Raw genomic sequence first — 24,371 nt, forward strand, 5'->3', positions numbered from 1 at the left:
GGTTTTATGAAGTATCTGCTCCATTCCAGGAGCACTGCTCTGCTCTAGGGATCCAAAGACAAAAGGGAAAGGTGGGAAAGCTGACAACCTCAAAGAGCTCGGCTTGGGGGAGAGGGAACCTCACAGACCCAAATCAATTCATGGAAGGCAGTGCCTACTTCCAACAGGGCCAGGGTAGCAGGAAGGACCTCTCTGGGAAGGAGATGGCGCCTGAGCTGAGCTCGCCTTGGTAGCTTTGGGGCAGCTCAGGAACCTCCCCAAAGGAGAGCAGGGCAAAGACCTAAGGGAGGAATGGAATGTACTGTATGGTGAAACCATAGAAACCCAGGCTTGGCCTTCACATGATTTACTGTGGTCTTGAGAGGCAAGGAAAAGGTTCCTGATGTGAGCAAATAGACCCGTGTATGTTATCATGTGCACTGTGCACATGGCTTCCTTTGGATTTCCTAAACAGGAAAGTTGCCAGTGTACATGGGGGGGGGGGCGGGGGAGCCACAAACAGCCCCGCCTTACCCCAGTAATTGGAGGTACCCAAGGAGACCTGACTTCCAAGGTCAACATGCTTGGCTTTCAGTCCAAGATGCTTTCCTGGACTCCTCTGTGAGCTCTGAGAAGTCAGGAGGTTGGGGATTCCTTTTCACCTCCCTGAAATAGGGATACATGTGTAGTAGTAGTAGCAGGCGGGTTTTCAGAAAATAGCATCCCATTGTAGAAAATAAGAAACAGACCCTTCTCTGGAAAGCAGGAACCTAAGAAGGGCTATCCAAACTGATCTTTATGCTGGGTCTTATGTAAAACAACTTGAGACAGTGCCAAGAACCTGAATCCATAGAAAAGACCTGGGTTCAAACCCCAGCTTCACCACTTACTCATGGGTGAAGCCTTGGAAACATTCCCATGAAAGTAAGAGGTGTGTGTGTGTGGGGGGGGAGGTGACCCAGCTCAAGGTCCATCCCAGCTCCAGCTCTGTGACCCCATCCAAGCTCAGCCCTAGAAATTCCTCGAATATAAAATGGGGGGGGTACCTAACCCTCCCCACACCTCCCCGCTCCCAACTTCTGCTCATTTGACCACTAAAAAAGAGACCAGACCTGAAAGAGAAGAGGTTTGGAAAAACAGACTCCTCAGAGTCCTGACTGTCCCAGAAAGCCTGGCCAGCCAACTGAACCCTGGACACTGAAAGGGTTAGGAGCTCCAAAGGCAGACAACTCTCGAAAAGTCTAGTCGTAGGCTCGTTTCCCAGTGCGCCCCTCCCCCCATTTTCTTTTCCTTTTGGACCCTCTATGATCTCTCGGGATGACCATCTTTCTGAAACCCTAGCTGTAGCCAGCCTTAGACCAGAAGGACTGGCCCGATCCATGGAAGGGGGCAGCTCTTAGGGCCTCAGCCCAGCCCCAAATCTCTGCCTAAGCACTACTTTGCTCTCTCATCCTCCAGCCCCAGGGCGAAGGAGCCACTGGGCTGGGACAGAGGCCGCGCCCTCCCCCTAGAGCTGAAGAAAGCTTGCTTTGGCGCAGCCGGACGAAAGCAGGATTGTGACCTTTTCACCATTCACTACGAAACTCTACTTTGGCGGGAGGGCATGGTCTGGCTCACGACTCAATGGCATCTGAAATTCAGTTCTGAGAAAGTGAGAAACAGGTCGCTAGAGCTAAAGACCGGAGGGTGGAGGGGTGCCGCCGGCCAGCCCAAGTCCGGAAGGAGGAAAGGTGCCTCTCCGCCGACGGGTGGTCCCGAGCCATCCCGGGCACCTTACTGTTAACCAAAAGGCAAGTTCATCAAGAGAACAGCTTCGTTTCCGATTGTCTCCTTGCGCAGGCCGGCCGGGACTTCACTTCTCTCTCCTCTTCCTCTTGAGGGAGAGAAATCACAGTGCATCGCTCAGCCGCCCCTTCCCTCGCCTCCTCTAGCCAGAGGGGAGGTAGGATGCAGAGGGGGTGGGGAGGACTGTGTGTGTGTGTGTGTGTGTGTGTGTGTGTGTGTGTGTGTGTGTGTGTATACGTATGTGTGTATTAGAGACAATGGAGGAACAGACAGACAAGCGGAGAGAAGCAGACCGACCCAGCCATATAGAAAGCCGCCGAGGCCGACACCAAGACAGACAGATTCTGCCCTGGCCCTTGGGACTCTAGTAGAGGAGGGTCTAGGGACTGGGCAGTCCACGCAGCAACTATGGCGGCTCAAGCCCTGCTAGAAACCCGCCTGCGGGGCTCGGCCAAACAAGTGCCCGTTATTCAAAGGTCCCCAGAGCCTCCCTTTGCTGGCAGCGTTCATCCAAGAGACATTGCCCCCTCAAGCTGGGTGATGTGAGCAAGAAGTAACTGGGCCCAAGTTGCCTCCTGTCCCCCTGCACCGCCTGCGCTGGATTTCGTGGGAGCAGGGCTGCTTTCTTGGCCCGATGAATTCTGGGCTTCTTTCTGGCCGATACTCTTTACCCAACGACTCCCTCAGGCTTTCTCTTGGATAGCCCAAAGACCCAGTGTGTGCCCCGGGGAGAGAGGAGCTTGAGGGCGTACCGAGGGAGGGAGCGCCCTTCTAATATATTCATGACAATTGGGACTAATGTGACCTGTGAAGGAAGAGGGGAATTCTTTTACCAGACACTTCCTGGGAAGGGAGAATGCCTTCGGGTTTGCTGCGCCCGGGGACACACGGGCAAAATCCTTCCTTTGCCCTAGGAGGGAGGGGTGCTGCTAAGGCAGAGGGAGGCTGTCTGTGGTGTGCGCCCTCCCAAACGCGAGAGGGAAGAGAAAGAGGCTGGCGCGGTGGAGCCCCACACTCCCTGGCCCCAGTCGGGCCTGTCTGCCCTAGCCTCAAGCTGCTGAAACTCCTCCGACCCAACACGAGTTGTGTTGGCTTCTCTTCTCTCTCCTTTTTCCTGTTTCTCGTCTTTGTGTTTCTTTTCTTAGCCGTTTGTTTAGGAAAAAGGTGAAAAGGAACTGAGCTGCTTATTATACAAAGGTAAAAGATGGTGAATTAGAGAGGGAAGGAGAGAAGGGAGGGAGGAAGGAAAGAAGGAAAGGAATAAAGGAGGGAGGAAAGGAAGGAAGGAGGGAAGGAAGGAAGGGAGGAAGGAGGAAAGGAGGGAAGGGAGGGAGGAGGGAAGGAAGGAAGGGAGGAAGAGAGGGAAGGAGGGAAGGAAGGAAGGAAGGAAGGAAGGAAGGAAGGAAGGAAGGAAGGGAGGGAGGGAGGGAGGAGGGAAGGAAGGAAGGGAGGAAGAGAGGGAAGGAGGGAAGGAAGGAAGGAGGGAAGGGAGGGAGGGAAGGAAGGAAGGGAGGGAGGAGGGAAGGAAGGGAGGAAGGAGGGAAGGAAGGAAGGAAAGAGGGAGGAAGGGAGGAAGGAAGGAAGGAAGGAAGGAAGGAAGGAAGGAAGGAAGGAAGGAAGGAAGGAAGGAAGGAAGGAAGGAAGGAAGGAAGGAAGGAAGGGGGAGGGAGAGAGGAAGGAGGAGGGGCCTGGTAGCAAGGAGTCAGGCTCCTTCTGCGACTTCAGACTCTGAGGCTGCAAAAGGTTCAGAGCAGACCACCGCCGCCTCAACCTTCTTTGGCGAATCGCCGCGCCCAGTCAATGAGATCTCTACGCGTTGCCATATGTCTTTAGCTATGAATGCTTGTTGCCTGCTGAGCCCAGTCCCGGCCGTTGGCCCCACTGGAAATAGGCCCGGGAGAAAACGATCGCCTTCCTATCCTTAGTCCACCCTGGCCTCCAGGGAAGGCGTGCGGAAGGGGAGGGGTGGAGGAAGGGAGCCGACGGACAGCCCAGGCCCAGCTTCCAGGAGACAGGCACTCCAACAAGCAGCTGGAAAGACTGATCTTCAAGAGGGCAAAGCTTTCCAAAGGGGGTGGGGAGGGGAACGATGGCGGCGGGGTGGGGGGCGGGGCAGGTTAGGGCGCACAACTTTCCCCCTTCCTGTCTGGCCGTCTCCCTGCCTGTCACCTCCTGGACCCTCCAGACAGGCCGCCAGCAAACGGAGGCACACACAACAGCTGGAAATTGCTTCAAGATCTGGGTCCCTGCTCCCCCGCCTCCTTCTGCTGCTCCTTGCCTACTCCATCCTCTCCACAAGCCTGAATTTGAGGCTAGAGGAGGGAACACAGAGGATGGAAACGCGCGCCCGCCCCCCGCCCACCCTGGTGAGCCTCAGGCAATCGCCAGAGTAGCCAGGGCCGCGTGCCCGCAAGGCGCCCGGTCCTCCCTGGCGCTCCTGCCTGCGCCGGTAGTCCTGCCCCAAATCTTCTGGCGTCCTTTCTAAGGGCGCGGCTCTGCCACTCAGCTGACCCAGCCACGGGGATCTTGGCTAACGCCACCGACTTAGTTGTAGCCCCTCATTCAACTGTGAAGCGGATTTTTACTATTAACAACACTGACGAGCTACACACTGAATTAATCTGTCTGTACGGTTTTAATTAGAGCGAGGGTTTCCCTACACATCTGTACAAGACGGTGGCTGGCTCTCGGAGGGTTCTGCCTTCGGAGAGGAATGATTGGGGCCCGCCTGCCTCTCAGCCCCTGCATCTGCACGGCCGGGAAGAGGGGGAGCAGGAAAGGGAAGGAGAGGGCAGACGATAGCGCCCGCCCGCGCCCGCTCGCTCACTGGCTTTCTCCAAATCTCCGTTTCTGTCTCTAACTCTCCAGTTCTGGCTCGTGCGATCTGTCTTTTCCTCTGCTGTTGTCTGTCTTTCTCTGACTAAGATATGCATACGGATCCATCTCATGTGTACGGGTGTGTGAATACACATGTATGCACGACGTTTGGCTCTCGTCCTGCGGCTTGCTCGGCCGCATGGCGCCCGTCCCCTCCCCGAAATGACCGGAGCTGGTGGGACTGCCAGGACAAACAGGTGGAGGGGCACAGCCGGAGATCGAAGAAAGGGCGATAGGGGTGCCGAGCAGGGGCCTGCGGGCTGAGGGAGGCCTGGGGAAGGCCGGAGAAAGGTGGTGAGCGGGGACTTCAGCCAGACACGCTGGGTCTCTCCCCTTCCAGGGCCTGGTTAGTTAGGAGCGTCAGGCTTCAACTGGAGCCTATTAGCAATGAGGTCTCTGTGCTAGCGCAGATCGAGACAGCCTCGGATCCTGGATTAAAGATGAAGGCGAGGTCTGGCCTCAGTATTAGCAGTCCTGATAACCTCTCTCCCTTTCCCTCTTCCTCCTTCTCCTCCTCCCCCTCCCTCCCCCAACCCTCTCTCTTCCCTCTTCCCTCCCGCTTTCTCCCCCCCAACCTTTCTCCCTACCCCGTCATCTCTCAATCTTCCCTCTTTGCTTTTCCTCCTCCACCGGGGTGTCCTTTCCCCACAGAGCTTTTGTCTGTCACTCTAGAGGCGTCTTTCTCTTAGTGGAGACGCAGCTCCAAATTTCTGTTAAATGAAAGCCCCGGAATAGAGACCAGGCTGCAAGGTCCCAGGAGGTATGCAGGACTTTGGTAGGCTTCCTTCCAACCCTGCCCCAGGCAGCCTTTGCAAGTGGTGGGGGGGGGGGGGGCGCTTAGAACCACAGAACTGAGAAGGCTGAGCTAACTTTTCGCCCATTCGGTATGATTTTAGACCCCCCTTCTTTCCCTTCCACCAAAATCTAGGGCCAGGAGGGTGACAGAGAATGGGGGATGAGGTGAGGACTGGAGGTTTGCCTGGTCAGAACGGAAGGAGTCAGGACCTCCAACTCGTGAGGAGACGCACCCCTACGAATCTGGGGAGCTCTCCTGTGGACTTCTCAAACCCGTTTGGCCAAAGCCACTTGCCTGCTACCTCTAGTGAGCCTAGCGCTTGGGCAAAAACCAAAAACACCAGAAACCTTCCCTTTCCCCTCCGCTGGCATTTCTACTGAAAATCAAGCCAGGGAAATCTGAGTCTTCCGCATTGTACTGATGGCATCGAGAAAGTCAAGTGGAGCCCAGGGTTCAGCACTAGTGGGGCTGTGATTCCTCCTCCACAGGCTGGGGGCCCTAACGAATAAGCGGTTACAGAGACCGGCCAGGAGTCTTTGTTGTTGCTACCGGCACGGTGGCTGAAGAACGTGAGCGGAGCAGAAGATGCTCGGAGGCATTTAGGAAGACGCTGGCCTTGTTCTATTAACTCCTTATTACAGCCTAAACATAGGTGGCCACTTCCTGTTGCTGTCTGTCTGGTCCTTCCATTATCTGCCCATGATCATAGAGAACTGGCTGTGCTAGCCCTTTGCATGAAAGCTGGGGGCTCTCCACTCCTAGCCCCATCGGGCCCCCACACTTACGGACCCAAGTTCCCGAGTCCACACAGCCCAGGCCCCAAGCCACGGGAGCCCAGACTAGAAAAAGTCTGAAGGGCCTCGCCAGTGCCCTTGAATTTGGGGGGGGTGAATTCTGGGGAGGGCGGTGGGTGCAGATGATGGGGGAGGGGCGGGAGCGTGCCCCTAAAAACAAAACAAAAAGCCGAAACCACCTCGAGAGCAGGAAGGTTGGTCTGTGGTCCTTGCTTGATTGTTTCACTGATGAACTAATTCCCATCCAAGAAAATCAGGCCCCTCTGTTAACTGGGGGGGTTTGGCCCAGAGGAGGGGGAAGAAGGGCCCCAACCGCTCCCTCCCTAATAAACTAGGATGCTGGATTCCCAGCAATAACGCCCTTTCTCCTAGGCCTCCACCCAAACTGCAGGCTGGGAAACCCAGGCCAGCCTCTTTGATAGCCTGGGGACATCTGGGGAAATCACTCTTCAAACCAGGACTTAAAATACCCCAAACTAGGTGCCTGTGGATGGGGGTATAGAGGACTCCAAGGGTACCAAAGGCCTCCCAGGGCCTGCAGCTGTCTCCAGGCTGGCTGGGCTAGGGATTAGAAGGGCCTGGGATCGACTCCCGAAGGGATTGCGGAGACTTCACTTGGCTCTCCAAGGCCTCCATCCCCCACCCCCAAAACCCTGCGCTATCCAGGTCGGGAGAGGGACCAGACGGAAGAAGCTTGTGAGGGGCCGCCAGAACCAAAAGATGCCAACACAATGCAGGTCTTTCAGTTCGAGTTGGAGCCATCTCCTCGATGCCATCCCTCTATCCCCCATTTGCTGTTCCAAGCTGCAGAATCCCGGGCCGGAAGGTCTCCTGACGCCCGTTTGAGATGGCACGTGTATGACGTGGGCCAATGCCCCACGTTTAGCCACATCCACACGTGAACTGAGTGTGTGTATGACTCCAGAAGCCCGAATTGGGCACGGGCCGAACCAGCTCCCGCAAGCCCGCCTGGCCCCACTGGCCCCTCCGATGGGTCTGTCGTTATCAAGCAAATGAACCTCCCACTGGGTTGTTTTTTTTTTAATCCAACGCGATTTCTACAGGTCGGATTTCATTAGAATCAACGTAGTAAGAGCGCTTAACTTCGAAAGCCGACCTGGCTTCTAACCAATGCCCACGTTCTAAAGCGGCTGCTCCAGCGCCGGAGAGCAACTGGTCCCCAGTTCGCTCACTTTCTTAGGCTTTCAGAGCCCCGCGCTCATGCCCTTGGGGGGAGGCCTGAGCAGGTCACATAAGAGGGCGGGCTCTTGGGCAGCAGCGTCCTCCCCAGTGTTCCTTCTAAAATACCGTTTGCCCTCACTTCCTGAAGGCATCGCAGTTTTCTGAGCTGATGCTAACTGGGCCAAACCTCCTGGGGATTCCTGGCCCAGCGGTGAGTTTCCGGATGCCTTGGAAAGACCTGTGGCCTTCACTGACCCAGCAGCCTCTCAGGCCTCGCGCCCTTTCGTGGGATAGAACAGCCAGGAGCAGCCCGGACTCCTGCAGGCCAGGAAATGCAGCGAGTGGCCAGGGACTGGAAGCCTCTGGGCCAGTCGTTTCTCATTTCCCGAACATCTCCGTGATATCGGAGGAGCGGGCCAGCCTTGGGGGCTGCGTAAATCCTGACGGCCCGAGGTCTCCTCTTCCTCCCTGCCTGTCCAGGCAAACTTTTATCTACACTCTGGCCTAAAGACGGCTGATGAAATGCGGGAAGATGACCGCAGAGTGGCGCGGTGGGAAGCCGGGCATCAGAGGCGGGCCTAGAACCGCCCTGCCGAGCTCTCTGGCTTTTGTGCCTCCCAACGGTCAGCTCCCGTGCTCAGGAGCCCCTGGGGCTCATTCCTGGAAGCCCGAGGACCTCGCACAACACTGGCGGCCAGGTCCAAGACGACAGGAGCGCTCGGGGACTGGGAAAGCTAGAGCAGGCTACGAAACACCTTAGGAGAAAGAATGCAAGCTCAAGCGTGCAGACAACGCGGGGTGTCTGAACCCCGAGTTACTGGGGGAAGGGGTGCACCCGGCCAAGGCCACTGGCTTGTTTTATGCCAGTCCCACTCTGACACCTCCGCCGAAACCTCCTCCCATCCCCCAGTTCTTGGGGCTGAGAGCGTGGGGGGTGATGAAGTCTCCCTCCCTTCTCTGCCTCGACCCCAAAGCCCTGCTAAGGTCTTACTTCTGAGAAGAATGGGGTGGGAAAAGGAAAGGGGCTTGGGGCGGGCGGCAAAGCTTCGGCGCTGCACCTGCTGAGGGGAAAAACCGCCGCGGGGAAGCGCCTCCCTGGGTTAAGAACCAACTCCAGGGCTTGAAACAATGAACCTGCCACGTCTACGTGCAGCCCAGATCGCCTGGCAGTATTGAGAGCAGTGCGAGCCCCTCGAAATACCTGCCAACCTGCAGGGGGAAGCTGGCATTTCATTCTCTCCTGCAGACCTTTCTTCCCACCCCCAGACCCCACCCCCAACCTGCCGGCTGCCCTGAGAGTTGTAGTCACAACAGGTTGGAAGCGAGTGGGTCAGATTACCCTCTCGCGTGTTAAAGCAGAATCCTTGTGCAAAGCGGTCAAACAAGGCCCAACATTCACGAATGAATTCTGAGGCAAGGAGGAACCAGTGGGAGTGGGGGGGGGGGTGAGGCAGGAAGAAAACACCATCCCAGAAACCCTGGAAGAAAATCTTATGTGTGCAGGTCTGCTTTAGAAAGGAGAGAAGGAAGGAAGGAAGAAAGGAAGGAAGGAAGGAAGGAAGGAAGGAAGGAAGGAAGGAAGGAAGGAAGGAAGGAAGGAAGGAAGGAAGGAAGGAAGGAAGGAAGGAAGGGAGGGAGGGAGGGAGGGAGGGAGGGAGGGAGGGAGGGAGGAAGGAAGGAAGGAAGGAAGGAAGGAAGGAAGGAAGGAAGGAAGGAAGGAAGGAAGGGAGGGAGGAAGGGAGGAAGGGAGGAAGGGAGGGAGGAAGGGAGGGAGGGAGGGAAGGAGGGAGGGAGGAAGGAAGGAAGGAAGGGAGGGAGGGAGGGAGGGAGGGGGAAGGAAGAAGAAACGGAACAAAAGGGAATGAAGAAAATGCGAAAGAGCTCGCATAAGGCGCTAGCATATGGAGAACCGGGATCTCTGGGCCTGGCGGCTAAGCACCCTTGCCCCAGTTCACCGGACTTCAGAGACTAGTCTACTAAACAAAAAGGTGCCCCCGACCTGTAGCAGTCCAGGAGGCAACGAGAAAGAGAGCTGGCAAGCCTTCCCTACACTGCAAGATGCCCTCGGCCAAGGGCTGGCTCCTGGGGGCGAGGGCGGCGGCATCGCAGGCAGTTTGTTTCTCCAAAGAGAAGGAAGCCCTCCTGAGGTTGTAGAACCCCGAATAGGCAAGCACGCCGGCACACACGCTCTCTCACGCACATTTCTCTTCGAGGGCCCCCGGGCTCTCTGTGGAATCCGAAATTAGGGACCTCAGAAGCCCCACTGGGCCAGGTGGGTTCCGCGGGTCCTGGATCTGTCTGCCTTCCCTCAGTGTACCGCACTGCCCAGTCCAGCCTGGAAGATCGGGCTCCCCCTACACACACACACACACACACACACACACACACACACACACACACACTCACTCACACACACGCACTCACACTCACACATACAAACATGCATTCACACACAAAATACACTCCTTCACACCACGCATACAGACACACACAGCACAAGCCCTTGTACCCCGTGCGTTCTGCAAGAGCTCGCTGCTGAGGCCAAGAGGCACTGACCAGCTCCTCACCCACACGCCTTTCCAGGTGGGACCCGCCCAGCCGCTTTCCTGATCAGCCTTACCTGGTCGCCTCCGTGGGGCCCGAAGCTGGGGAGCTCTGCTGGACCCAAGCGGGTTTGGAGCCAGGAATGAGAGACATGGAAAGAGGAAGAGAGAGAGAGAGAGAGAGAGAGAGAGAGAGAGAGAGAGAGAGAGAGAGAGAGAGAGAGAGAGAGAGAGAGAGAGAGAGAGAGATATGGGTGTGTGGGGGATGGGGTGGGGAAAGAGAAGTAAAGAGAGAACAGAGAGGGGAAGAGTGGAGAAAGAGGGAGAGGGAAAGGGAGGACGAACAGAAAGAGAGCAAGCGAGTGAGCGAGCGAGCGAGAGTGGCGAGCCCCAAGCTCCTCGCCGCGCCGGGCCGTGGCGGCGGCGGCGCAAGGCGGGCCGGGAGCTCCCCAGCCTGTCTCTTCCCCGAGTCCGTCCATCTTTGCAGAAGGAGTGCGCCTACCACCACCTGGATGTTCCCCTATAAATCCCCTGGCAAATAATAAATGGACTAATAATAACAAGGTATGAAGTTCTTTTTATAGAAAAAAAAGGAGAGAATTGAAACTAAATGCGGCGGGGAGACAAGCATTTGATAAGAGGATAATTGAGGCGACAGCAGCGTATAATTAGAGGATAATTTATGCTATATCCACTTTTATTCCACCTCCCAAAATAAACCCAGTCCATAATCATTACAGGGAAATTGTTCGGAATTGTGCGGCTCCCATTCGAACCAAGTGCCGCAGTTAATCACGGCTCCTGATTACAGCCCTAATTGCCTCCTTCCCCCAAGTAAAAATAACTGCAAACAATAAGTGGCGCGCGCGGCTCCAGTTTTGCCATTAACGATGTTGATGATAAAATACAATCAATCGGAATTGGGATCGGAGGCGCGGCGAGGACGCTGCTGGACGGGGCTGGGTACAGGCCGGGCCGGGCTGGGCCGACCGGGTCCGGGACTAAGGCCACGCCAGGGGCAAGGACAGGAACAGGCCGAGACGGAAGCCACGACAGGGGCAAGGACGAGAAGAGGCCGCAACAGGGACAGCATAGGGGAAGGAGACAGGCATGGGCTCGGACCCAGGCCAGAGCCAGGACGGTGGCTCTCGCCTGGGCTCCACTTGGCCCCCCTAGGCTCGAGAGGGGAAGATGGGAGGGAAGGAGCCAGTTGAGGGCATTTGTAATCAGCACTGCCAAACCACTAACCACACGGATCATTTGCATATATTTGAAAGCATTACAGCGGCTTCGGTTTTCAATAGGAAAAAATGCATTAGTGTCAGGCCTGCATGGGGCGCTGGGGACGCGAGGAGGGGCTCTGTGCCGGGGCCTCTCCCCAACGGGCGGGAGCTTGTGATTTTTGCTGTGTGTTTGTTTTGATCCCTTGGAAGAGGGTAGGGATGGTCTGCAGACCCAGGACTTGTCCACTTCGGCCAGGATTCTGCCTGCTCTGCTGCCAGGCCACCCTGGGCTCTGGGGGCTTTCTTTCCTCGCCCCTAGGTTGCGGGAGAGGCCGTCTGAGACGGCTATATTTTGCAGGAGCGGATGGGAGCAACATGAAGGGTTCGGGCCGGGGGCCAGTGATCCAGGAGGCCGGGAGGCCGAGCCTTTCTGAGCATCTACTCTCGGCTGAGGGAGGGCGGGGGCCGAGGCAGGCTGGCTAAGGAAGCTGGTAAGGCCCTCGGCCGGGGAGGGGCGAAGCCAGGGAGTGGCCGGGTTCCGTTTTTTCTTTCTTTCTCGCAGACTGCGGGGCTCGGCTAAGGGCGCCGGCCGAGGCGCAGGGGCTCAGCGGCGCCAGGCCAGCATCCGCTGAGGGGAGCGGAGCGCCCCACACCGAGGTGCGCCCAGGGGCCGCTCTCTTGCTGGCGCTGGGCTGGCGGAAGGGAGGCTAAGAACTCGGAGGCACAGGCACCAGTAGAAGCCGTGCGCTTGTGACGTCAGGGGTTGAATGACCAATGGGAAGGCGCTGCCCTTTGGAGACAAACCATTCGACTCGTGGCGTCTGCATGAAGTCTGATAGCAGAAGCGCAACTTTCGCAGAATCCACCTTAAAATCTCTGCCTTAAACGGCACCAGCCCCCGAAAAGCCAAGGGGGGAAACGGGGGAGCGCAGGCCCCCTCCCCCTCGCCTCTGCGCTCCTCTGCCAGCCCTCCCCCTCCTCCCTGCTAGTTAACAAGGCCCCGCTCACTAGATCTCTTTCTATTAAAAAAAATCGAGGGGAGCGAGAGAAAGGGAGAGAGGGGGAGAGAGAGGGGGAGAGAGGGGGGAGAGAGAAGGAGAGAGAGAAGGAGCGAGGAAAGGAGCGAACGAGCGGGCGAGCGATCGAGAGGAGGCCAGAGCGCAGGAGGGAGCGCCGGAGAGAGGCCGAGCGGGGCCGAGGCCCAGGGAGGGCGAGGCGGAGGGAGAGCACCCCGCGCCCCGCGGCCGCCACCGCCGCCGCCCCCGACCCCACATCTGCAAGGATCCCCGCTCGAAGGTGGCTGCAGAGGCGAGAGCAACGAGTGCCGCCGCTGCCGCCGCCGCCCGGGGGGGCCGGGCCCAGGCCGAGGCGGCCGCCGCCGGGGAGCAGAGCGCTCCCTCCGGCCGCCAAAGTTTTCATGATGACCATGACTACGATGGCTGATGGCTTGGACGCCCAGGACTCGTCCAAATCGGCCTTCATGGAGTTCGGGCAGCAGCAGCAGCAGCAGCCCCAGCCGCCGCAGGCGCCCCCGCAGGCGCCCCCGCCGCCGCAGCCACAGCCCCCGCCGCCACCGCCGCCGCCGCCGCCGGTGCCCGGGCAGCCGCACTCGGCGGCGCAGCAGCCGCCGAACTCGCCGGCCATGGCGGGCGCCCACTACCCGCTGCACTGCTTGCATTCCGCGGCCGCGGCGGCGGCGGCGGCGGCAGCGGCCGCGGGCTCCCACCACCACCATCACCACCACCACCACCACCAGCACCACGGCGCGCCCTACTCGTCCGGGGCCGGCGGCGGCGGCGGGGGTGGCGGGGGCGGCGGGGGCGCCTACAGCCACCGCTCCCTGGCCGCCGCCTACCCCTACATGAGCCACTCGCAGCACAGCCCTTACCTCCAGGCCTATCACAACAGCGGCTCGGCCGGCCCGACGCGGCCCGACGACCCAGGTGAGCCAGACGCGCGTGGACGCCTCCCCGATCTCTCCCCGTGTGCCCTCCCTGCCCGCCTCCTGCCCGCTTGCCCTCTTGTCTGCCTGCCTGCCTGTTTGCTTGCCTACCTGCTTACCTGCCCGCCCGCCCTCCAGTCTGCGGCCTCTCCGCCTGCGGGCCTTGCCCGGTCCCCGCTCTCTCCTGCTCTCCCCGGATCCCACCTCTGGCCTCTTCCCCGTTCCAGCCTGTCCCGGAAAAGCTCCGCGTTGCCCTTGGTAGCTCTGTCCCATCGACGCTTCTTCTGTCCCTGGCACAGCCGTATTTGTGAGCCAATTCTGGACCTATGTGTGGGCTGCGGGCTCCGAGGCTCTGTCCAGGCACACGCAGTCACAATCACACTCGCACACCCGGACACCGAGCCACTTTGGTCCAGGGGTCCCCTTTCGGCTCTCGCCAGTCCTCTTGTCTTCTTATCCTTCTCGCTTCCCTTCTTCGGTGTTGCCTGCGTCCCTGCCGCCACCTCCTCTACCTAGGGAGGGGGCTTCCCTCAGAGCACCAGACCCGGCCTTGCTGCTACGTGAAGCCGAGGGCGGCTCTGATTGTTTGGCTCGCCGGTGGAGCCCGGCCGCCAGCCGACCTCCGCAAACAACGAGGAAGGAAGGAACGGGGTGGGGAGGGTATTCTGGCCTGATTCTTAGGCTAGGCAGCAGAGGGGAGGCTTCTCACGAGCTAGTTGAAAATCTGTCCCTTCCTCGACTCTCTAGCGGTGAGGTCGGGCGACCGCGGCTCGGTCTTTGTTAGCCCCTGAGGGCAGGGAGGCAGGCTAGCAGCCTCGCCCGAAATGTTTCCGAGTCCACAAAAGGCCGAGCTCCGCCTGCGAGTCCAACAATCCTACCCACCCTGGGCCCCTCACAGAAGCCGGGCCGCACCTAGCGCTCTTCGGGAAGACCCCCTAGCCGGCTTGGGGGGAGGGTGTGGGCTGTGTGTTTGGAGTCCAAGCTGGTGCTAGGTCTTTCGCTGACCTAAACCCGCACTTTGATGAGACCGAGCGGAATCCCTGTGGCCGCTCCCAGACACCAAGCACCAAACTGGGGGTGGGAGGAAGAGAGAGGCTTCTCAGCTGGGTATCGGAGCAGTCAGCGCCCTTCTGCCTGTGGCGTGCGCCCCCCACCCCTGCTGCGGCCTGGATGTGGGACTCCCGCCACCTCCCCAGCCCAGCCTACGTTTCGCCCCTGAGGGCTCGGCAGTGGGCAGTACTCAGGCTCCCCAGGGTGGCAAGGATGCATCCTACAAAAGGACTCGAGCTCTTCCACCCCGACTGGGGCTCTGGGGGACCCCGGGGAGGGGGAGAGAGGTCCCCGGGGGCGTCCCGCGCTGACTCCCGCAGATCACTCCCTTGGGTCGCTCCCACCGGCTTCCTTTGCTTACAGATCAACAGAAAACCACGGTCATTGAAAACGGGGAGATTCGCTTCAATGGCAAAGGGAAGAAGATTCGGAAACCTCGGACCATTTACTCGAGTCTGCAGCTGCAAGCTCTGAATCATCGCTTCCAGCAGACCCAGTACCTAGCGCTGCCCGAGCGAGCAGAGCTCGCCGCTTCCCTGGGCCTGACTCAAACCCAGGTAATTCCGCCCCAGAAAGACCTCCTTGCCCGCCCTCGGGTAGCCTTCTGGTTGAAGACGGTTTGGGGAGGGGGTGTGGCTGGGGTCTGCGAATACGGCCTCACGGTGCGGCCTTGAAGCTGGGGGTACAGGGGAAGATTTACAGGGTGTGGGCAAGCCGAAAAGCGTTGGAGGAAGACTCTGGGCTGGCCTGGTGTGCACCTTCTCCTTTCACTTCCCCAGAGTCCGGGCCCTTACCGCCGCCCCACCCACCTTACCCAGTGCGGATAGATTTGACTGAGCTAGCGTAGGGGGTTTGCAGTGCAGAGCTTGACCACAGAGAAAGGCGCGCAGGCAGCCTAAGAAGGCGCAGCTTTGTGACCAGGTGTGAGCAGTCTTTGTATGGCGCTAGGAGAGATTAAGCACTCAGTCTAGCTCCTTGGCAGAGGAAGGAAGTGAATAAAACTAAACGAAGCTAAACGAGTGCCAGGCTCTCTGCCACTAGGTCGAGGGGCTCACCTACGAACCAAAAGGATTCCAACCAGGTGTAGCTGCAATCCCCTTTCCAAGAGAGAAAAGTACTCTAGTATCCGAGTGTCGGGGGGGTGGGGGGAGCACGCTGCCCAGGACAGTGGCTGCTCTTGTATTCCAGGCAGTCAGGGTCCCTCTGTTGTACAGCAGGCAAAGGTACTAACAACTGGGATCAAATAATCCAAGATGAAAGGGGAAAAGGCATCCTTGGCCAAGAAAGCCAGGGCAAAGGTAGCCGGCTGCTGGCGATCTCGGAACTCTTGGACTGAGGAGACGTCAGAGAGCTCCTCCAAAAGCAAAGGCGCCGGCACGTAAGGCACGTAAGAAGGGGGCAACGGCGGCTCCATCGAAAAAGGCAGATGTCGGGAAGGTCAGTGGGCTCCGTGGACCGAGCCTTAGTGCGAGGGTTTGAGGCTTTGCAGAAACCGGGTGGAAAACGCATTGGCCAAAAGCAGCCAGCAGCGGCCTCGCTCTGTTGCCACCGACCGGGTCACGGCCCTCGTCGGCTGCAGCTACCTGGCCGCCTCACCACTTGTCGGGATTTTCTCTGCTTTGCTAAACTGGAAAAGCATCGCTTTTTGAGATAACGTCAGCTTCTAGCGACTCTGTGTGTGTGTGTGTGTGTGTGTGTGTGTGTGTGTGTGCGCGCGCGCGCGCGCGCGTGTTTACATGTGCCTATGTGTATTGTGAGTATGTGTGTTGTGTATGAGGAGAGGGGCACAATGCGAGTATATAGGCCCTTGTATGTATTGCGGTGGCTGCCAACGTGTGCACGTGTGTTTCTATATATTTGTGTGTATATACAAATATTTTCTGTGCCTGTGTATACCTAGACACAGTCATATCCTCTATCCATATCCATGCACACGCATACATTAGATATATGTGTATGTATGTATGCATATGTATAGGCCCATTCTGAAGGCCCTTCACAAACTTCTGCATCCCAGACAGGGAATCAGAGGCCCCACTTTCCTTCCACCCCCACCTCAGTTTCCCCAGGGCCTAGACATGCAAAGAATAGTCCTGTCACTCTCGGATGCCCGACCTAAGCTAGTGAAGGATAGATGAATGGGAATGATGAACCTTGTGCCTTCGGAAAGGCCCTGGCATGCTCCCACACTCACACTTGCACTCTTACCCACCCTGAACCCACGGTATATGTCCTGAATAATGCTTGTCCGCAGACTCAACTATCTAATGAGGCCCGTTCTGTTAGGGCTCACCGTCACGCCTGGGCACTGTGCACAAACACAAACACTTGGGGGCAGAGAGATCAGAGAGGGGCTCTGAGAGAAGCGGAGGCGGCGCGGCTAAGCACCTTGCTCGCTGAGCAAGTCTTGTCCCAGAACGCCCCGCAGCCCTCGGCCGCAGTGGCTCGGGATGCCGGTCCTGTGCCACCTCCGACATTATTTGAGTTTGTCTGGGACCTGACCTGGGCAGTTGGGTTTGGGCGGGCGGGCTCTGAGGGAGGGGGCCGGGGCCTCTCTGCTCTAGGGTTGGAGGGCCGGCCCGGCCTCTGCTCTTCACCTCCTGGGTGACTCCTGCCTTTTGCTTTCAGGTGAAGATCTGGTTTCAGAACAAGCGCTCCAAGTTCAAGAAGCTGCTAAAACAGGGGAGCAATCCGCACGAGAGCGAGCCGCTGGCGGGTTCGGCCGCTCTGTCTCCGCGTTCGCCCGCCCTGCCTCCCGTGTGGGACGTTTCCGCTTCAGCCAAGGGAGTCAATATGCCCCCCAGCAGCTACATGCCGGGCTACTCTCCCTGGTATTCCTCTCCACACCAAGACACAATGCAGAGACCGCAGATGATGTGACCCCGCGGCGCCTGCCTTGAGCTGGCAAAGGAGCCTCCCTCTCCAGGGCTGGGGAGCCCTCGGCCCTGGGTCCCCCAAACCGAGCGGGACCGGCAAGCGGGGCCAGGCGGGGACCAGAATACCGGTTGGGCTTTTCTGCTTTGCTTTTCTCCCTCCCCTCTCATCCCCTCCCGTGTCCCCCACGGAGCAGCCTCGCTGAAGGGGCTGGAGACTTGGGGAGAGCTCTGGCTCTCCACACTTCTCCCTGAGGATTCTCAGTCCCCGGGAACTCCCACGCGATCAGTCTCGCAGCCTCTTGCGGCAGCCCGACGGGGGCCTGCCGGCAGAGACTTGTTTCGGACTTTCTAGGCCATTGGGGAAAGAGCCTTTCGGGAACACGCCCAGGCTTTTACTGGTTTAGAAGCCGACCCCAGATGAATGAGGAGAAAAAAGCTGCTTACACTCCTCCTGCGGGTGGATTTTGCCAATCCCGGACAGGCGACAACAGTTTCCCCCTCCCCGTCCTCCTCCCCCTATTCCTGCCTGGAGGGAGATGCTCTGAGCCTGTCTGTCCCATTGGAGGGGTCCGTGAGGGGGAGCTGCATGTTGTGCTCCAAGTGGACTGAGCAGGAAGACGGACATCCAGAGCCTGCAGTCCATCCCCAGCCCTTACCTCCCTGGTCCCCGTGCCCTGCCCCGCATTCCAAGGCCTGAACTCGGCAGGAACGACCGAGGGCAGTGCACCGACACCCCTTGCCTCCCCATGACTTGGCAAGGCTCAGGCAGTGAAGTGGCTGCCGGAGACCCCGGTTCACGGAGCAGCTTGTTGGGACGCTTCGAACGAGAAACTTTCTGTATATATTGTTGAATTTTAGCTGTACAGACACTTTGTATGTTTTTGTCTTCTTTCATATATGGAGTAAAAGCCACAAAATGCCGAGGAGTTTCTTTCTCTCTCTCTCTCTCTCTCTCTCTCTCTCTCTCTCTCTCTCTCTCTCTCCCCCCTTCCCTCCCTCCCTCTCCCCATCCTTCCCTCATCCTCCCACCCTCTCTTCCTTCGTCCCCCACCCCGCCCCCATACTCTTATTTTCTTCCTCACTTAAAAAAAAAAACTCCCTAAAAAGGGAAGCAAATTTTCTCTATTAAAAAAAATAGGCGACTGCAAAGGGGACATTGCGGGGACCACTCTCCGAAGTGCTACAAAATGAAAATGAATCGTGATGTCTTGGTGACTAGCCTTCCCTTCCCCCCTTTCCCTTCCTTCCTTCCCTTTCTCTTATCTCCCATCCATTTCTACCTTTGAAATTCAGGAGACATACTTAGGTCAATGTCCAGGCATAAGATAGCGCCTAACATAGAAATGGAGAGGAGCAAAGAGGTGTCGGACACCCCCTCCTCTGGCCCTGCCTTCTCCCCTCCCCCCTCCCCTAACGCCCACTCTTCGACTTTGTTTCAGAAACAGCTTCTTGTGTCTGTAAAGCCAAAGAAGACGGGAGCCAGGAATTGGCTCGGGCACATCCACGCCAGCCGGGGCCTGAGGTCCCTTGACCATTAGGCAGCCGGCCTGGGAGGGGGGTGGTACTGTCCGGCCAGGCTGACTTGGGGCTCTTTGGGGGTCCTGAGCAGAAGGTGGGTAGCCCTCAAGGCAAGGGCACTGCAAAGGCCTCGGTCTGCAGAGCTGGCCGCCAGCCCCATACTGGGAGAATGAATGGCTTACAGCAGCCCTGGGCGGCCTGTAAACCTTGAGCCTTGAATGCCGGGCGCCATTGATCAAGAGTCAATGGGCCGTTCGCTCTCTCCCAGGCTCCCCCCAGGCTAATGACAACCGCCGCCGCCGCCGCCGCCGCCGCGCAAAAGGACAGTCCCTATAATTAGGCACAAAGCAAAGACTACTTACCCAGAGACCCGCTCCCTTTTTGTTGCGGAACTTCCCCGCGCAGTCAGGCTTCAGAATGGTTTAAAACCGATCAGTCTTGTCATTTTCTACCGTTCGCATTGTTCCATTAGGAAAACTGTTTTCTTTTCTTTTCCCCCCTTCCCACTGTGAAACTTTGGGCTCTGCGCTCCCCAGGATCACGGCGGAACAAAGCCTCCAGCTGCAGTGCCATCCAATTTGAGGCAGACATTGGGGACAATTTAAGGGTTTTATCCACAAGAAGGTTTTTTTCCATTCTCTTAAATGCAGCCATAATTAGAGTAATTTTTCATGTAGCCCGCTGATTACAGCGTTTTTACCGTCAAAGATAATTACCTGTAATTTCCCCCCACTTTTAATACTAAAAAGCCATCTTTATTTAGATTCAGGAACAGGAAAGGCGAAACAAAAGAGGGAAATTATTCTGTTATTCATACACAAATTGCAGAGACGTAGGACCTAAAATTGAAAATTAACCAAAATTATAATGCTGAAAAGAATGGAAGAGGCTGCAGAGTACAGCTGCTAGTGGGCTTTTACTGAATTATTCAAATTACGTTCAAGAGAAAGCTAGCTACCATACATGAAACCAACAGGAGACCCATGCCAAGCCACTGTGAGCGCCTGGCATCCCGGACCCCAGCGAGCTCCTGGGAGCTCGGAGGACCGGGTGCGCTGATGCCTTTCTTCCATCTTTCCTCCCTCCCTCCCTCCCTCCTTTCTTCATTCCTTCCCTCCTCCCTTCCTTCCTTCCCTCTTTCCTTCTTCCTTTGATTTCTTGCTTCCTTTTCCCTTCCTTCCTTCCTTCTTCACTCCCTCCTTCCTTTCTTCCTTCCCTAAGGGTTTATGTCACGGTTGCTTTTCCTTTGGGTAGGGACGACTGGGGGTGGGTGGTGGGTGGGAGGGATCGAAATCTCAACACACGAACGGAGCTGAACCAGCCCTGGACCCCTTGAAGCAACTGAGTTATGCGGTAACTCCGCAGAATAAAGAGACTCCTTCGGAAGCCCTTGACTGTGAGTCCAGGATGGGGAGGAGGAGTGTGTAAGCATCCCCCATTTTAGGACCCAGGAGCAGCAGCCCTGGCTGGGCTGGTTGAGAGAGGACCTTTCTTCCAGCTGCCGTTCTCTTTCAAAGCTGATGGGGTTTGCGGGAAGGAAAGAAGAGACTCCTCTCCTGCTGTCCAAAGCCCCTTTTGGCACAGCGCGGTCACAAAGGTTCAGCGTCCAAGGAGAGCCCTCCCTCTCGCATAGCGCAGGACAGGACGCATTGGCATCTCAGTAGCACGCCGGCCCTCAGTTGCCTTTCACTTGGAGAGCAGCGGGTTGGAGCCAAGGAGAGCGGCCCTGAGCTCCGGGAAACAGCGCCATCTATGGACAGCTGGGAGCAGCTCTCCAAACCTCCGCACAGCCCTGGGGGAGACACCTCTGCTGTGGCCTGAGGCAGTGTATTTGACGGGAAGGTCAGCTCCTCTAAACGACCAACTTTCCACTTTCTTTCTGTCCCTCTAACAGGCCCTAAGCAACGCTCCGAGAGCTGGGGGTGGGGAAGTGCGGGGAGCAGGCTTTTGCCAAAGAAATGGGTACCTTTAGGAACAACTCCTGCACGTGCAGCCAGCTCGGGAGAGCCAAGTCAAACTGTGTCAATAGGAGGGACTCAAAGGTCGCAAGCTTTGGGGGACATTTTCAGGTAGGAGACCGAATAAGGCAGTTCCAGGAGTCTTTCAGGCATGGTCCTCCGAAGCACCGACCGTATGCGGCCCAGCCAGAACCGAAAGTAGGACGGTGCAACAGTCTTGGCCTGGCCAGACTGAGAAACCTCAAGTCAGCCTTTGGAATTCAGATTAGCATTCAGGGCCCGCAAGGTCCCGAACACCCAGCATTTGCCGCTACTCCACTACCCGCATGCACCAGAGGCTAAAAAAATCTATCATCCAGTCATTCATCACATATACAGTAACGGCGAGAAAGATAAAAGGGTGTATGTGTGGGTGAGTGGGAAGGAAGACAAGCAGAGAGACAGAAGAAGACAGGGACAGAGATGGAGAAGACAGAGAAAGAGACAGAGACAGAAGACTGACACGGACGAGAGAGGGAGAGGTGTTTAGGTTTCCTGAATACCCACCTTGTAAAGAGGGTCTGGCCTTCCTTGCCTCTACGACCCCTGCCTCAGTGTCCCCATCCTATTCTCCACCCCCAGCCCCACCTCGCTCCACCCCCACTGCTCCATATTCTGTCTTTTCAGGGCCGAGGTTGGGGGCGGAGGCCTGGGAGCTCGATCGAAAGCCTTTAAAGGCCTTGGAGGTGCCAGAGACCGAGCCCTATAGCCTCACGAGGCTCTGAGGCAATGGGACAAGGCAGCCATTGAGGCTGGCTGGGAGGACGCGAGAAGGGCGCACTTACCGCCGGGGCCAGAACCTGCCTGCAGCGCTTACACGCCGAGGCTCGGGGTCGCTAGCGCTGAGCTGGCCGGAAGAACCGAGCACGCTTGGCTGCGGCTCCTCCGGGCGCAGCTCTCGCTCCCTCCATCCTTGGTTGAGTGAGCACAGCCAGGTGTGAACTTGTTCGCACAGCCCAGCACCTCTTATATCGCCAGCGAAATTAGCGGTTATTACTGTCACTGTTTAGTGATGGTTAGCTTGATAAAAACACACACACACACTCTGCTGTAATCAGGACCTGGTGCATCTTTGCAAATTACAGATAATTGGAAACGTCCAGATTATGATAATAGCACCCTAATCCAGCCCGCGAGGTAATGATTCCGGAGTGTTCCATCGGAAACTGGCCAGTAGGGCCAATTCAGCCATTGTTAAGAACCTCGTTTTGCTCACCAAATGGGCCGCTGAGAGGTTGCTCAAGGCCGCCGCCGGGCTCTTCTCATTTCCTGGGCACTCGGGGAGGCTCGGGACAGAGGGCTGGGGGGGGGGGGCGGTGAGGAAGGAGCCGCGCCCTCCCGGGGGAAGGGAGGGGGCCGGTGGCGGGCCAGGAGAACCGCCAGGACAAAGGGCTGCGGGATTCCCTCACGGAAACAGCGAACCCAAAGCGTCTCAACTGGCCGAGGAGGGAGGAGGGACCAGCCTCAGTCCCTGGCTCCTGGGCTCCCGGGTTCCCTCTCAGGATCTCTGATGGATCCTCCCGGGCTCCTTCTGTGGAGGGGAGGAAAGCTGGACCCTGCCTGTGCAGCGCCCTTCCCCCGCCCCGCACTGGCACTTGGCCTCGGTCCCGCTTACCTCCCTGGCCTTCCCAGCTGCCTCTCTGTCCCGCCAGACCTTCGGGACTTTCGATGAAGAAGGCTCTCCACCCCCACCCCACCCCAAACTTTAGGCTTGCTGATCATTTGCCAGGCGCTGCGCCGGGGACCTTTTTGGAAATGTCTTTGTGGCCTCTGCGGAGTTGCCAACGACGTTGGCAGGTGGGCATCAGGGGAACTCTGCTGGTTTGCTTGCGACCCTTCTTCGCTCAGCCTTTTCCAGGCCTATAGGTTCTGAAAGGCCCTAGTAGAAAAGTAAGGCTTTCGCTAAGGTACAGTCTGAACACAGAGCCCGGGTGGGACTGGCTGGCCGCCGTGCCCTTATTGCTCTACCTTCAGGGGCTCCCCCCAGCCAAGGCAGCAGAGCTCGACCACCCTCCCTGCGGTGCTCAGCGAGGACCCTCGGGAGCTCTGACCTCCAGGAAAGCATAGGGCCTTGCGCCTGGCTCAGGACGACAGCCAGCTGGGGGGTTCGAGGCTCCTCCTCTCCCCCCCCCCTCCACCGCCACGAGGCCAGCCTGAAAGCCAAGATAAGGTTCAGAGAAGCCTCTCAGTATGGGGTGCTCAGGCTTCGAGTGAGCCAGCATGGGAGAAGAGAGGACTCTACTGCTTGAAATCATCCAGGCAGGCCCTTACACTGTGGGAATGGACTGTGACGGATCCATGCAGTTAGCGGTCGAATGCTTATAGCCTCCATCCTTTGGAACCAGAGGTAAATTTCATAAGAGAGCCTCAGATCTGCCTCTCTTCCTTCGCCCCTCCTCTCCTACCCTGGTCGAGAACACAAGCGCGTGCATTCTGGCGTAGGGAAGTCAGCACTTCTAAGGAGGGAGGAGAGCCGAGTGCAAAACTCTTCCTTGGGTCTGGCTCCGGTAGATCTCCCGAGAGTATTCTCTGAGTTGGTTGGCCTTGTTTGGACCTGTCCCTGCGCACCTCCCTCCCTCATTCTAGCAAAGACGCAGTGGTCGGTACTCCCCCACAGATGACTCTGGAGGAGTAAGGTTGGTGACCTTGCACAGCCCTCCGTCACTTAAATCCAATTCACTGCAAGTCGTGACATCACCTCGATGTCATGGTCCTTTTCCAGAACGAAGACTAAGGACCACCACCACCATCATCACCATCAACAACAACAACCCCCATTCTCCTCCCCCCTCTCCTCCCCACCCCCAGCAGCTTCTAGAATCTGTGCTCTTGGGCTGGGGCGGCTGGATTTAAAGTATATCTCAAGTGGCCAGCGCACATTTATGGTGCATTTCTGGGACTCCCACTGTCCTAGGGACCGTGCCCCTGAACAATCTAGGAAGGAGGCCCTGCTGAAGACCGACCCTGCGGCTGGAGATGGCTGCGCCTGGGCCTGAGGAAGCTGGACCCCCTTGGGCAGCAAAAACCTGCACCACATTTCAGGGCTTTGTGGAAATAAGAGCTTCAGGTGCGTTTCCTGAATTGTCTCCGGAAGCTCGAAGTGGCCTCCCCTTGCCGCCCCCCTCCCCAGAGCTGGACGGAAATCAGGAGCTCTGGAGCACAAGGCCCAGGAAAACGGAAGGGCCGGGATCACAGCTCCCTCCCAGGTCTGGCAAAGGCCATCCAATCCCAGTAGCCAGCCTGGTCGCCCTGCTCTGGCCCAGTCTGGGCAGCAGCGTCTCCTCTTCTGGGGAGGGCCTCCTGGACGATTGAAAGAGAGAACTATAGCTTTTCCCCTCTTCCTCCTCCCTCCTCCCTTCCCTCTTCTCCCTCTCTCTCCCTCTCCCTCCCTCTCTGTCCCTCCCCTTCTCCCTAGTACCTCTCTCTCCCTCTTCCTCCAGCTTCCTTGCTCTTCCTTGCCCCTCCTCTCCCTTCCTCCCCCTCCCCCACCCTCCCTTCCCTCTCTCCATACCCCTCCCTCTTTCCTTTCCCCTCACTCCCTCCATTCCCTCTACCCCTCCCTCTTTCTTCCCTTTTCCCTTCTTTCTTCCCCCTCCTCTTCCTCCTTTCCTTCCTTCTCTCTCCCTCCTTTGCCTCCTCCTTCTGTCTCCTTCCCTTTTCCTCCTCCTCCTCCCTCCCTCTTCCTCTCCCTCCTTCACTTCTTTTCTCCCTCCCGCTTCTTTTTTATCCTTTCTTCCTTTTTCCTCTCTCCCTCATTTTCCCATAGACAGGAGCAAGAGGCAGACTTTCTGTAGCCCACTAGCAGGGCC

The 24,371-nt window shown here is 57.8% G+C and overlaps 1 protein-coding gene and 1 long non-coding RNA gene across 2 annotated transcripts in view; one reads left to right on the forward strand and one right to left on the reverse strand.

The window, feature by feature from the left end:
• Positions 1-10,139, reverse strand: part of LOC122730051 — a 43,696-nt gene extending 33,557 nt beyond the window's left edge. The window contains exon 1 of the long non-coding RNA XR_006353377.1: positions 10,034-10,139. This is a non-coding gene — a long non-coding RNA (uncharacterized LOC122730051). The remainder of the gene's footprint in view (positions 1-10,033) is intronic.
• A 2,224-nt stretch (positions 10,140-12,363) lies between these two features.
• Positions 12,364-17,950, forward strand: DLX6 (distal-less homeobox 6). Its single transcript, XM_043969249.1, has 3 exons — positions 12,364-13,122; positions 14,535-14,728; positions 16,800-17,950. The coding sequence occupies exons 1-3, from the start codon at positions 12,597-12,599 to the stop codon at positions 17,049-17,051; spliced, it is 972 nt and encodes a 323-aa protein (XP_043825184.1). The 5' UTR covers positions 12,364-12,596; the 3' UTR covers positions 17,052-17,950.
• The last annotated feature ends 6,421 nt before the right edge of the window (positions 17,951-24,371 follow it).

This window comes from Dromiciops gliroides, chromosome 5, assembly GCF_019393635.1.
Source record: "Dromiciops gliroides isolate mDroGli1 chromosome 5, mDroGli1.pri, whole genome shotgun sequence".
NCBI lineage: Eukaryota > Metazoa > Chordata > Mammalia > Microbiotheria > Microbiotheriidae > Dromiciops > Dromiciops gliroides.

Bases quoted from the DNA above. Each gene is read 5' to 3' on its own strand.
- DLX6 (XM_043969249.1), top strand. From the start codon at position 12,597: ATGATGACCATGACTACGATGGCTGATGGCTTGGACGCCCAGGACTCG. The intron at 13,123-14,534 runs GTGAGCCAGACG...CTTTGCTTACAG, and splicing joins GACGCGGCCCGACGACCCAG to ATCAACAGAAAACCACGGTC. The intron at 14,729-16,799 runs GTAATTCCGCCC...TTTTGCTTTCAG, and splicing joins TGGGCCTGACTCAAACCCAG to GTGAAGATCTGGTTTCAGAA.